The sequence below is a fragment of the Syngnathoides biaculeatus genome, chromosome 7 (genome assembly GCF_019802595.1).
Source record: "Syngnathoides biaculeatus isolate LvHL_M chromosome 7, ASM1980259v1, whole genome shotgun sequence".
Classification (NCBI taxonomy): Eukaryota; Metazoa; Chordata; class Actinopteri; order Syngnathiformes; family Syngnathidae; genus Syngnathoides; species Syngnathoides biaculeatus.
In genome coordinates this window covers 16,617,824-16,632,146 of record NC_084646.1, presented here as the reverse complement: position 1 = coordinate 16,632,146, position 14,323 = coordinate 16,617,824, and the positions used below count along the sequence as shown (strand labels likewise).

The following is a 14,323-nucleotide window of genomic DNA, read 5'->3' as shown; positions in this document are numbered from 1 at the left end:
TCAACCATCTGTTGCAGCTTTGTCCCTTACGGTTAATCTATGAGTACTCCGTGGGTCCTTCACTTTGGTATTTTGATAGCAATTTAAAAAGAATGACTACATTTAAATACATTTTAAAATGTTTCTTCAATTGTAAAAACATTGGCTTTGTCAATTTTAATTCATTCGGCATGGTGAGATGAATTCATGCCGAAACACTATTTCATATAAAATTAAAAGGGCGCACTTTTTAAATACATCAAATGCCAGGAAAATGTTATAAACTAAACGAGATAAAATTATGCATTAGCAAAGGAAAGCCATTGAAGCTCCAAATCAGATGAAAAAAACTGAAGCTTCTCTGATAAGAGACAGAGAAACACCCACAAAACCCAACTGAATAAGGACAGGGAAGCTGCATTCCTGATATGTTAGTAAGGTTGTAGTAGTTGGTAGCACCTCATCACTATTTGGGAGGATTTATTTGGAGGAATTTAAACAAATGCTGGCAAAATTGGCCATGTGGTAAAAAAAAAAAAAAAAAAAAAGTCAATTGAGACACATTAACTGACTAAAATTTAAATTTGAGTAATTACTAATTACTGCAGAAAATATCCCTCTCCCCAGTGTTTCTATATTGGGGATGGAAACTGAAAAAAATGGCAATATTTCCCAAGGGGGTTAACGTCATTGCTGTTGCATAAGGTAACAGGAGAATGTAGCAGAAAAACAAAGTTTCGTTTTCTATTTGATTACTCTAGTTCTCTTTTGGACAAAGTATATCAGTAGATTATTGAGAACTGGAACAGATATCTGTAATTTTTGACTAAATTACATTTTGTTCATGCAAGAGTTTCCAAGGAAAAAATATCCAAGATAGTTGTAGCTGTTAACACCAGTGAATGTTTACAGCAAATTTGATAGCAAAATACATAAGATGATTTATCTATTCCCAGATAAATAGAGCATTCTCAAAAGGGCAGAGGTCACTGCAGGGCTTGTTTACTGTCCAGCATTTCAGTCGTGACCCGTTCTTTGATGAAGGTTGGGATACTTAATAACTGACAGACTACATTTCAATTCACATGACAACAAAATTGTATCATCATCTCTACTCAGCTTGACAAGTGTTGTTTACTCTTAATAATGAATATCAAGTTAAACAAACCAAGAAATAACCTCAGAAAAAAAGACAACGGTACTAACTGTACTAGAAATGGGCTTTACAGAGAATAAATATTTAATATTTTATTATCTACTTTCTGTTCATGTGTTCCATTGTGTTTTCCCATTGGTCTACAAATCCACGATGTTACGGAAATAAAAAAAGGCTCCGTAATTCAATCTCTGCTTTCAACGGCTGCCTGCTCACATGTCGGCTTTCTTCTCCTTCTTTCTAAGATATGTTGATACAACAACATTGAAAGTGGGTTAACTGGAAAGGCATCAAGGGGACTTTATGAGCACAATTGCATTTGCTTTAAACATAGTGTTAAAACAAAACTTTTGATATTCATGGTGAGAGTATGGGAATGTAGAAAGGCATTAATCATTTACAAAGTTTGATTGTTTTCCAGAGAAGAAGCAGCACACATGAAGGCCCAGGATAGTTTGTTTTTGTTATGTTAAAAAAGATAGCGCAGCTTATTTGGCCAGATTGGAAAGCTGTGGCTCCCGAGTGGTTAGATACAGCCGTGGTTTCACATTTCATAGCAGTCTTCTTTCCTCCTCCTCCTCCCTCTCTGCCATTCACTCACCGATGCCTTGCTTCGCTGATCTCTCAGTACTTGCCCAGTGGCAATATACAACTGCTCATTCTTGAACAATGAGAGAGAGAGAGAGAGAGAGAGAGAGAGAGAGACAGAGAGAGAGAGAGAGAGAGAGAGAGAGAAAAGAGCAAAACAGGGTTCACACATGAAAGGGGACAAGGGTGCTTCTTCTTGGCTGGCATGATATTAAAAAAAAAAAAAAAAAACACTTTTAGGGAATAACCGCTTCATCAATTAATTATCAAACAAGTGCCTTCGCTAGAAGAAAAGATGAAGCTATCACCTCTGTTCCTACGGCAACATTCACTACGACGTCCTGAGAGTCTCACGAGATTTTTGTAGAGCTGACACGAAGAAAGACTAAACCATAAAGAATCTTAACTGAACTGGTTAACCTTCATATAGACCTTGAGTGTGTCCTATTAAGTGTTAGTATGTTGTAAATGTATGTTTATAATTAGATGTGTATCTTTGTGGGGAGCTGGAGTTGCCTGTTTAATCGTCTGAAAAAAGGAGGAGCGGTCCCCAAGAACAAAGGCTAAAACAATGAAAGTTCCATTCCATTTTCCAAGCCGCGATCCTCACAAGGGTCACAGGAGTACCGGAGCCTATCCCAGCACATGATGCTTTTACAGAGTCGGGGATAAGCAACCCAAACAAAAAAATATTGCCTAAAATGCTCACTCAAGACCATCAGATGCTAGGGTAATGCCACCTGATTTCGAAAGTGTGTTTTATGTACATAGTATGGGAGGAGAGACTGTGTCAAGAGTGGACACAAACGCTCTTTGAAGGGCTTGGGCTCGTTAAGCCATTCCACTTTTTGATAAGCAGGAGACATTACGTGTTGTGAAAGGACTAGTTGCAATGGCTCAGGCTTATCTCACCAAAACCTGTTCGCGGTACTTCTTGTTTCCAAACAGAGTGTCTGTCCAAGGCTTCCTGCGTCATTCTCCAGCAATTTAATTTCTTAATATCCACCTGCTTTACATCTTTTTGCCACGTCTACCATCTCTCTCAATCCTCTCCATTGTTGCCAATCTCTCCATTTCTGTCCCATTTTCTTCCAGTGTTCATGCCATCTTTCTCTCATGTTCAAGTGTCAGCTTCTATTTAGGTTTCATTGTCCTTTACTTTCTTCCTCTGGTGTATTTGGTCATTGTCTGTCTATGTTGCCCTGCTTTATAAGACACCAGCTAAATCTTATCATCACCTTGTTGATGCTAAAAATGACCACAGTTACGTTCCATCTCCACAACACTGGACGTCTAACGCATACACACACACACACACACACACACACACACACACACACACCACACACACACACACACACACACACTCACACTCACACACACACAAGGTAATAACATTAAAAATCATATCTTAAATTCATGATGTCTTTCTGAACTGGCCTGGATGTGTGTGTGGGGGGGGGGGGATTGTGATACTCAAACCATACAGTGCAAATTGGAGCTGAAGCCACAAAATTGTGAAAGGACAAGAGTGACATATTTAACGAACAACCAATTCCTGGTGTAAAATTTGGGATGGTAAACGTTTTGACATTTTATCAGCATTTATTAGTAAAGCATAAATTATCTGTAAATTCAGCCTATGTTGCTATGCCTTGGGAGGGTAGACAGAGTAAATTAAATCTACTTTTTCTTACCACACTCAGATTGACTGGCGTGAAGGGTTTTGGCACAGGAAGATCATATAGCGAGTTCAGCATGTCATTCAAGTCATTATTCTGTGTGAGAAACAAACACATCAATATTATTTGTTTCTTTGGTTGATGCCACTGCAATGGATAAAGGATAAAATTGTCACGTAAAGTCATTAATATCATCATGTGATAAGTTGGACTTTTTGTATGAACTCAAGTGTCTTGCGCTGTCACTGATTGATGACTAGCTGCAAAGACAACATGAACTCTATGTTTTCTACAGTTTTGTAATTGCCAGGTGTCCCAATACTTTTGTCCCAACAATGTGTGCTTAATAAGAGACTGTGAGGTTAAAAAGGGCTGACTTTCAGGCTGCAGATGCCTATTATCCAGAAAAATGTGGATTCGCAGGCAAGAGAGAGCTGTCAGTAATTAAGCAAAGGCTCCGCCCTCTCACTCCAAAGGCAAGGGCTTTAGGAAAGCTTCAGAGAGGTCACTTGACCACATAACAGGCTCTGAAATTATTCTAGTAGCATTTATGAGTTCCAGGACAAGAGTGCTGTTTCCACTGCTGGGCTTCTTGCTGGAGATCAGAAGGGTGACAACACTTTGCCACTTGAAGTTCAACAAACTACTGTGCACGCTGGGATTGTTCTTTGTTTGTTTCTGTCTCAGTGAACATTGCTTTAGGTTTTGGCGGGGAGCCAATACTTCTTTGGGGATATGTGTAAATGTATGTATTGTACACGACTGCACAAGCGAGCAAGGATGGGGTGGCAATATACAATGCGGAAGTGTGTGAACGGTGGGGCGGGGGTGTAATGGGTCTGTGCAATCGAACAGCCTCCTGTCAGGAGAGGCTCAATGCTCACACGCATGGTCAACAACACGGCCTGAGGAAACAGTTCATTTAGCCCTCCCCTTAAACCCTCATCGCTCTTCTGTCTTCTCTTGTCTGTCAACATCTCCCTCTCGCCTAGAACCGACAGCGGGGTAAATAGAAACCAAACCGAGTAGACTAACAGTTAAGGCATCCAGGATTTCCCAGAACTTCTCTCTTCCTCACACACAAAACTGTCTTCCTTGGCTTGCCCCGCTCCCTATTTATTACATTATGCGGGTGAGTCAGTTTCAATCACAGACGGTTTATTTTAAATGCTTATGTAAGGCGCGTGCACATTCCTGGTTGTTCTCTTAACAAGTCTCTCTCTGAGGGTTTTCGGAAGAAGCACCAACTGCATGACAAGTGAAAGCGGTCCCACAGCGTGATACATCTCTCCCTCCTTCTTCCTTTCACCTCAGCCCTCTCTGCGCTGCATGCTGCACATCTTCCAGTTTGTTGCGTATTTTACATTTCCCCTCCCTTTGCTGCTATATCACAGTGAATTGTCAGGGGAAAACACTTTTACAAGAGGCAAGCATCCGTGTACGCACGTGTGTTAAAGATATGTTGTGCAAAAAAAAAAAAAAAAATTCCCTGGCTTCATTCTTCAAATCAGTATTTGGTCGGTATAATGTCAACATAACAGCAGCAAGTCTAAGTCCAAGATGGCAAACAAGGCGGCAATGTACGTAGTACAAATATCGTAGGTCCCCCCCCCCCCCCATTCAAAGGGGCTATCCTAATAATTACTACTACTACCTTTTTGTTTTCCGTGTTTGCACTTGTCAATCACCACATGTACATCATCAGATAACAAAGAGTCACTAAGCAAGATGATTACCTGCTGTCTTGTTAGGTAGTCTGCAAGGGTGTTGAGCAGCTTGTAGTAGATCTCAAACCATGGAAGATAACTGAAATTCAAAGAAGGAGGGCATATTTTTAATATTCAACATATTAGTGTTTCCACAGGAATTTGGAAGTAAACTATGAAAAGTTCAATAACTTATAAGTTCACTTGACTACTTTCCAGCAACATGAGCACCACTCCACCTGAAAAAGGTGCATCAGTTCATCAAGTGCAAAAATCAGGGAAAAACTCCCAAAAAGGTGTTGTTTCCCCACCTCCAAACACATTTCCGAAGAAGGTAAGGGAATTAAGGTGAGGACCCATATTGTCATGAAATACAAATTCATACTGAAATAGTTACATAAAAACAAGCCAGTTTAAGTAATGCCCAAACATGCTCTGGTTTTAAAAGTTATGGATAAATGTGTTCATTTTAATATGCACATTCATCTTGACCTCAATAGGGTCGCAAGGAACCCAGGGCCTACCCGAACTGACTTTGAGTAAGCCATTTTAAATATAAACTCCTTTGTACTTTAATACTCAAATGTCAAAAAATAAAAAACTAAATGTTATAATGTAAAATAAACTGATCTATATGAATTGAGTACATTATGGAATAGTAGATAGTATGTTGCTTAATGATTCATCCACTACATTGAAATATCAAGTTATAATCCTACGATTAAAAGGATTTGCACACAGCAAGTTGCCCTTCCCATTTAAAATCCTTTGAAAAGGTAATCAATCAATTGTATCGATACTGGAAAATAACATTGGATTGAGGCATGGCAGACTATATATTGTGCCCACTAACCTTTTTGAAATATAGAACTACTTACTGGGTATTGCTGTATGAAAGGACTACTAGTTTGATGGAAAATTCTGAGGCAGCTTTTGTTTCAAAAACATTTCTATTACAGATTACTAATTCTACAACTTTAAATAATTACCGGTATTTCCGTGATGGAATTAACTTTTCTTTCTTCATAAAATGATTAGAATTCAAATAGTGGTTTGTAACATGACAGCAGATAGGAAAACAATGTGACTGTTGTTTTCCTAAGTAAAAGCAGATGTTTGCTAATTTCTTTTTTTAATTGAAGACAAAAGAAGGACTACGGAAATGAGGGAATTTTTTGTTGAGTGGGTGAAATCAGAATTTTTCAGTAAAACAATGGCTCCAAACAATTCATAAACAAAATAGTTGAGTTAATTATTATTTTAATTAACCGATTAATTGTAACAGCCCTGGAACCAACAACACACAATTTTGCAGGTCGGAAAAAAAAATTACTTATTGTGACATTCTTCATACGCATGGGTCTATCCATTTTGTGAATGCCTGTCATAACTGCTCTTTCACTCAAAAGAAAGGAGTTGAAGGAAAATCTCATTGCATGTAAGGTGAAGAAACAACAAGCCACCAAAAATGTCATGAGGCGCAGGATGCGAGTTTACAAGCATGCTGTTCCCAGACGCAGAGACTTAACAAAAATGCAGCCCAAGATGCTTCCTGCCCCCGTTGTCCTGCAACATGCTCGACTTCTGCCCTCTCTCTCTTTTCGTGACCTTCACATATTAGAAAGATGTTACCTTGCGTAATTAATATACCAAAATGAATTAATTAACAGGAGCATAATATAGCCTGTACCGCTTTTTTGTGTTAACGCTTATGACTAAGTACAGCCAGCATAAGCTAAAAGCATCTGCAGCATGACTCTTTTTACAAAGCTGACATATTCTTGGCCAAGTTGCTTTCTTCGTGGAAGAAGGCCAACACTTTCTTTTGGCTGTGAGGGATCTGCTGTTTTAATGTTATGCAACCAAATTATGAAAACATGGTGTTCCATCCGGAGATAGAATTTATATTCATTTTTGCATATTAACATGGATTTTAAAACACAGCATAGATAATGATTCCAGATAAGGACATGTTACCATTAAATAAGCACAAATTCTTATTTCTGCCTTATTAACGTGCCTTGAAGACTAATTTGACAATACAGTAATTGGTTCACTGGTCTACTCAATCAAAAGTGGACAATGAAGGGTTCTTAAGGGAACTTAAAGTGCCCTTTAAGTTCATTGAGATGTACAGAAATTATAATTATTGAAAACATTTTTGATTAAATTATTAATTATAATCTTTGAGGGCTTTGAGTGTGTGAGTTCAACTCCTGCTCTGGCAGTTGGCTGGAGACTGAAGAGTTTCCAGGCCATGGGTCACTGGCTGCTCTGTAGACTGGAATTAACAGACAACAAGAAAACAATAAAGTGAACCGAATGCAAATTTTCATATCGCTAAATCCGCATGGGGCCAATGACAGGCCGAGTTCCTGGGGAAATGCAGCCAAGCGCACCAATCAGAGGGGGTGAATGACCATTAGTCTGAAACAATCAGCCTCTTAACATGCCTATATTTTGACATCTGCATGAAGATTTACTGCAATCGGGTCACACTTGCAGGCGAGACCGAATCAAACACGCTTTGGTTAATTCACATGCTGACTATATTTTTGCCAAGTCAAACAACATACAACGCAAATGTTTGCATGGGGTCAGTTTACATTTGAGACGGACTTAAACAGAAAAAAAAATTGCCCTGATTAAAAAAAAATAAACCAATGGAGGGGAGCAAAGCTTTAGTATGTTTTGCCTCCTTCACAACTCCTGTTTAGAAATCCAGGCTTTAGGACATTAATCCTTTATTTTTCACCATTGAAATGAATGTAGGGAGAGGAAAAAAAAAGGGACTGGCAGCCTGAGCCGTCAAGCCTCACAGAATTCAGTCATTCTGCCACACTACACATCCTTTGTTTTACAGGCAGCCATTAATAATCAATATTCCTACTATACAGCTTATAACAGGAGTAATTATTGCTTGATTCAGAATGCAGTGAAATTAATGTAACCTCTTAATGTACTGATTTGTCCTGGTTCTTCTCAAACTCAGTTCTTTTGTTATTGCTAAGTTTAAGTTGGGAGCGTTCAGAGATATACTCCTACACATCACAGTTCATTGCTCAGACGTATTTGTGCAAGCCAAATCCTCTGATAGGGAGCGAGGCATTCATCACCAAAGTGCCCCCCCACAAACACACACACACACACACACACACACGCCTTTTAAACGTGCCTTCTTAAAGTGCCCTAGACTCCAAGAAGCAACCATCAAAAAGTAAAGAGCAAGCACTCCCATTAAACATACAATTGAGCCATTAAGAACTCACAAACACCAATATGTCAAAAATTAAAACTCTATTCTCATCTTATACAAACTATATTTCTCGTGTGCATGCCACCTCCTGACCAATCTTTTCAGTCTTTTTAATAGCTTTGAAACTGTGGGGAGCTGACTTTTATTGCTGCTCTCTCAGATGAGTCTTAAATTTCCTTGAGCACATGGGCACCTAAAATTGTTAGTCATCCTACACTTACACCTCAGTGGAAGATTTCAGATCACCTTTACATTTGCAGGTCGAGGGTTACACAGGAGAGGAAGCGGTACTCGCCCCCCTCCTGGGAACCCCTTAAAATGACCACTAACCAGCACCGTGCCTTCGCTTAAGTATTCCACCGTCAAATAAAATGCAGGAAATCTATTTTTTTCCCCCGCATCAATGAACAACTTCCATCTCAACAGAAATTCTTTCAGTGAGGAGAGTTAGGCAATAACAGCGTGACAGATGAACATAAAAAAATAAAATATTGAAAACTTACCACTTTATTTGTTTTGCTTTTCAGCCGCCTGAAAGGGTGCTGTGTACCTTTTTATACCTAAACTTTCCCAAGCTTATAAGCCCTGTCCACATAAAACTGTCCCCCTCATTAAGGCATTTCCTCATATGAGCAGAGGTGACAATTTTAGTGTGCCAGCACTTCAACAATCAAAGAGGAACAAACACTCTTCATCAATTTCATTTCAAACCAAGGGAAAGAAGTATTGATTTGAGGCCTTTGTTTGTCTGCTTTATATTTTGAACAGAAAGAGTTTTTATTTTAGCGGCAGACAGTTCAAATGTCATGATAACCAATTTTGTAAAAATGAAATAATTTAAATGTTAGTAAAAAATATTTGGTGCATGGCATTAAGCAAGTCCCAATCTTTCCAAAAGTGGATCATTTCCTTTCCATATTTTCTATTTGAAAAAAATGCCCAAAACACAAACCAATACAGATAAAAATAAGCCGTCTATACATAATTTTGTTAAAATGTAGGAAGCCATGAAAAGTCCTCAGAATGCATAATGAATTTTATACATCATATGTCAAACGAATTAGCATGTCTAACTCAGCGAGAGGGACAGGGGAGCCTCTGCTAATTGGCAGCAAAGCTTCATGCATAATTATGGACTAAGAGCGTCTTTGCTGTCGCACAGTGGCAGCAGCAGAATAACGAGGATAGAGAGAAGAGAGACTATGAGGGAGCGTGATAACATTAGCTGGAGCATGAGCGAGAGAGAGAGAGAGAGAGAGAAAAAAGTCAGAGAGAGAGAGAGAGAGAGAGAGAGAGAGAGAGAAAGAAACAAAAGATATGATGGTGGGTGGGGGTGTTGGGCTGAACACTTCCTCACAGCAGTGCATCATAACAGCGACAAACCCACAACTGGCCACCAAACACACATGCAGGCACATACACGTGTGACATGCACACACAAGCACACACACACACACACACACACACACACACACACACATGTATAGGCTTTGTGCTCTTTTCGCCATTTAAGTGTTTATCTGCTTCATTCTTGAGTTACAAAATGGGTTTATTTAGCCCATTTTCCAGTTTATTCTCAAGTGCACAAGCATTTGCACTGAGATTTGCACCAAAGTGCTCTTTCTTTGCAATGGTAGAATAATTATATCTGAAATAGATAAATTAATAAATAAGTGCTCTTTCAACATTCAATTAAGCAGGAACTAAATGACAATAGCCTTTGTTTGAGGTAAAATTGTGCAAAGAAACTGCAGTTGTACTGGGTTTGATGTTCCCCTTTATGTCTGCTGTGATGGGATAAATACACCTTAAAAATATCACTAAAGTGCTGAACTTTTGGATAATTGTAGTTAAATCACTAACAATTGCGTGAGAAGATAAAAACCACTTAATCTGGCAAAGTTCAGATCAGCATGAAGACCAAGGGATGAGAAACTTTCTCAAAAATGTTTTCCCTTCTAAGATTTTTTTTTCCATCCTGTGAGGAACTAAATGGAGGTAAAAAGAAGAAAGTCATGAACCATTTCAAGTAGGGCTTCCCAGACAATGGACTTTAGATTTTTTTTTTTTTTGTATATTAAGAAAACTTGAATTTGAAGAAGAATTTGTTGTTTTGTCATTCAACAAGAAATCAAAAATACATACTCGTATTAATGAAACACCAAATTATGATCCTGCACATTCGCTTTTTGGGGACACAGTGGAAGCCATGAGAAAAAAGTCATTACAAAAATAAAGTGGCGGTCAAGTCATTTCCATTAGGTTTTCATACGTCAGAAATCACATTACACACATTGACATCAATGCCAAATAGTTGAAGTGGCCACAACATTAGCTAGACATGGACAATCTTAGAACAAGCAATTCAAGAGGTGCATTAAAAACCTGGACATCAACAAAGATAAAACTGCAAAACGTTGATGAACACCATCTGAGAGAGACATTGTAAAAAATGTGTTAATTATTGTAGTACTGGCGTGTGTATATGTGTGTATGCATCATAATGGGGGTGTTCTAATATTTGGCTTTCCTAAATTGGTTATGAGAGGGGAAAAAACGTTAGCTACACAGGGGCAATCATGCAGTCCAGTCCTACAACAGTGCAAACTACAACCACTGTAATAAACATTTAGTTAATGTGTGTGCGTGTGAGTGAGTGTGAGTGTGAGTGTGAGTGTGAGTGTGTGTGTGTGTGTGTGTGTGTGGTGTGTGTGTGTGTGTGTGTGTGTGTGTGTGTGTGTGTGTGTGTGTGTGTGTGTGTGTTACCTGAGCAAACATATGCAGACTCGGCAACCTTGAGTAAGTCGACAGAACCCGAACCTCTGCTTGCCATCAATATCAGTCAGCACAAAAGTAAAGTTCTGCCCAACATGACTCTGGGAGACTCTTAAGACAACATGAGGGACAATAATGGGTTATTCAATGCTTCTTCTTGTACAACACATGGTTGCATTAAATCGAAAGATTGATGCTAACAATAAAACTAAAGTCAACATTTTTACCAAAAAAGCAGCACAGAAAATGGATGGATGGATATCAATCAATGGATTTTAGGAAACAGAGAACACAAAACAAGCACCATGGGAACCACGTACCACTAGATGGCAGCAGCTCAGCTTCGGTGGAAAGAAGATTCCACACTGAAACATGCAGTCTCTTTTGCTCTGTCTTTGCAATGGGAATTGTATCATGTATGCCGTTTTCCAAAGCCAAAAATTAAAGTACACTGGCTTGAAGAGAGATGCTGGCCTGAGTAGCTGGATGTGTCAGAAAATGTCTTCCTATAAATGTTCACTTTTGGAAATGTATTGTAAACAGCAGTTGTATTTTGTGTTTGCAAGAAAATGTCAGCTGTGTTTTGGTATTGGATTTATTTATTTTTTTTACTAATGCAAGATAACGTGATAGCCCCATTCATTACATTGTGACAGTCAGTAAATATTAATGCACCTGTAAACATGACAATAATTTGGTTTATTTCAATTCCCTTTTATAATGTGTATGCTGCTTGGAGGGAGGGAGGCATAACAGGCATAATATCATGTCCACTTATACAATCAAGTATGTACCAAGACAAGTGCTGAAGAAACATTTTTGCCATTACAAATACTTAATCTTAGTTTGAAGATGTTAGATTATAGGAGGGCTGTGCTTAATATTTTTATTCTGCCACTGTGAACTACCACACTAGTTAAAATATTGATGTTACTACATAAACTGTTAATCAAAACTGAATGTTATCATCATTGTGAAGTACAACTGTCCAGCCAGATCTTGAACTAGATTGAACTAATTTGTGTTCGTGATCACAAGGTAAATAATGTTTTAGTGTGTGTGTTTGTAGCTGAGTGTGTCCGTAGACGTGTGAGTGTGTGACCTAACCGGGTTGAAACCGAAATGCGGTTGGGGGGGGGGGTGGAAGCAGGAGAGAGAGCGAGAGGAATCATACCTTTCCATGTCAAAGGGAAAGCAGAACTTTGGTATCATCTGAAGTACGTCCTGAGAGAGCGAAACAGACACACACTTTAAAGAAACACATATCAAAAAGGAAGTGATCACCGTTTATTTTGTGATAAAACTCTCTTGGGCCTATCAAGTGTCTGAACAAAATGAGGATTAATGTTCATCAGTTTTGATCACAATCTGACAAGTACTAAATGGTGTGTCCTAAATGCAGTTAATCCAAATGAATGGCCCATATCAACGACTTCACGTGGCTAAACAAAGTGGGAACGGTCCCTTTTCTCCACAGACAGGCAGGGATCCTCAGTCCACAGCTTGAATAATTAGTAGTTAAGTTCATCGACTATGGGGTGTCAAAGGGAGATAAAAGGTTGAAGGAAGAGAAAGAAAGAAGGAGAAAGAAAAAGGAAAAGATAAAGAAAGAAAGAAAGAACACGGTGTTGAAGCTACGATGGTGGCAGATTGTAGCGACAATGGGCTAAGCAGCTCAGAGGGGTTAAGAGGTAGGGGGGTGATGGGGAGTACAAGCCTTCGGGGCTTTACCTCCCAACACCTCCCTTGTGGGTTGGAGGGGGAGAGAGGGAGTGTCTCTATGCTCTTCAAGTAAGGTGGGGGGGGGGTTGCAAGAGGTGTGGGGGGCACCTTTTGTACCGGCAGCATATGGATTTAGACAGGGAGCAGGAACAGAGCAGAGTACCATATGGGTGAGCCGCACCAGAACAGCCGCACAGTCACCCAGCATCGGGTCCACAGTCTGTCTATCTGTGTGCCCCTCACTCTTGACTCTCCTGGCTCAAAAAGGTACAGGGCGGTGGGGTCTTTTCCACAGTCTGTGTCACAGCCTGTCTACCTCTCTTTCAGCTGCCGCCAAGCCCAGAGACTAATCCTGGTGATTGCTCTGGCCTCACTCATCTTCCTTTATTTTGCCATCTCTGCCAAACTTGGCCACTACGTCCAAGGTCTGTCTCTTTTCGGCTCTGAAGGGAGATGTCCGAGCTGAGAGTTGGGCTGCGACTCTGCCATTTCTCACTCAGTCCATAAAGTGATCCTGATGACAGTTTGGGTGTCTGCTGCTCTGCTGTGTACTGTTGCTAAGGACTCGCCATGGGGAGCAGTCAGTGCTCCTCCAACCAACCAAGCGCCCCCCCCCCCCCCTTTAACAAAACATAAAGCTGCCACTGCAGCACAACACAAGCACTGTCACAGACAAACAAGCAACAGCAACAATGAGCCATGACAGAAAGTGGGGGGCGAGTGTGTGTGCATTTGAGTGTATGATATGTGAATTCCTGCCTGCTTCAAGGACTTTACTGTCATGGATGGGGGATTAAGCATGTACTGTACATTTGTATAAGTGTACGCGTTATGGTGTCTGGGTTGTGGAGTTTGACTCGCCTATATATTTTGTGGGCATGTGCCCAAATGAAGCAAAGGGTAGGTGAGGTTGGTGGGGAGTACTGTTTTTCAGAATGTGTGCTCGAATTGAGAAGTCAACAAAGACAGAGAGCTGGGTGGCAGAGGAGGTCTGCGTGTGTGTGTGTGTGTGTGTGTGTGTGTGTGTGTGTGTGTGTGTGTGTGTACATGTGTGTCTGTGTCTTGGCGCGTGCGGCTGTAAAACTGTCACACACATCAGAGCTGCCATCGCTGTGTGCGTTTGTAACTATTATTAACCACTATGTACAAGCACCAATATGTTCCAGAGAGCCCTCCTTGGCGTACTGCATATGGTGCGCAAACCCAAACACACACACTGGGACTCGCTTTGCCTGCAAATAAAAACATTTGACTTGCCAGATTTGAGAGTTGTCACAGCCCCGCCCACATCAGGTACCTGTGCTTGAGTGACAGTCGAGGGACTGCCGAGACTCAGATCTCATACAGGACCATCGGGAACGTGCGCCTTTGTACGTGTGAATAATGTGACATAGAAACAGAAGATGTGCGGTGTATATATATATATATATATATATATATATATATATTTCTAAGGGCT

The 14,323-nt window shown here is 40.0% G+C and overlaps 1 protein-coding gene across 4 annotated transcripts in view; it reads right to left on the bottom strand.

Annotated features, from left to right (window-relative positions):
• The window catches only part of dennd1b (DENN/MADD domain containing 1B), a 127,896-nt gene that overhangs the window by 63,904 nt on the left and 49,669 nt on the right, over positions 1–14,323 (bottom strand). For 2 of the 4 annotated variants that reach the window (XM_061825999.1, XM_061826002.1), the window contains exons 4-8: positions 12,317–12,366; positions 11,134–11,253; positions 5,142–5,211; positions 3,421–3,501; positions 1,737–1,796 (exon numbers count right to left, since the gene is read on the bottom strand). In XM_061825999.1, coding sequence (XP_061681983.1) covers positions 1,737–1,796; positions 3,421–3,501; positions 5,142–5,211; positions 11,134–11,253; positions 12,317–12,366 — 381 coding nt within the window. The remainder of the gene's footprint in view (positions 1–1,736; positions 1,797–3,420; positions 3,502–5,141; positions 5,212–11,133; positions 11,254–12,316; positions 12,367–14,323) is intronic. The other 2 variants (XM_061826000.1, XM_061826001.1) reach the window with 2 other exon arrangements.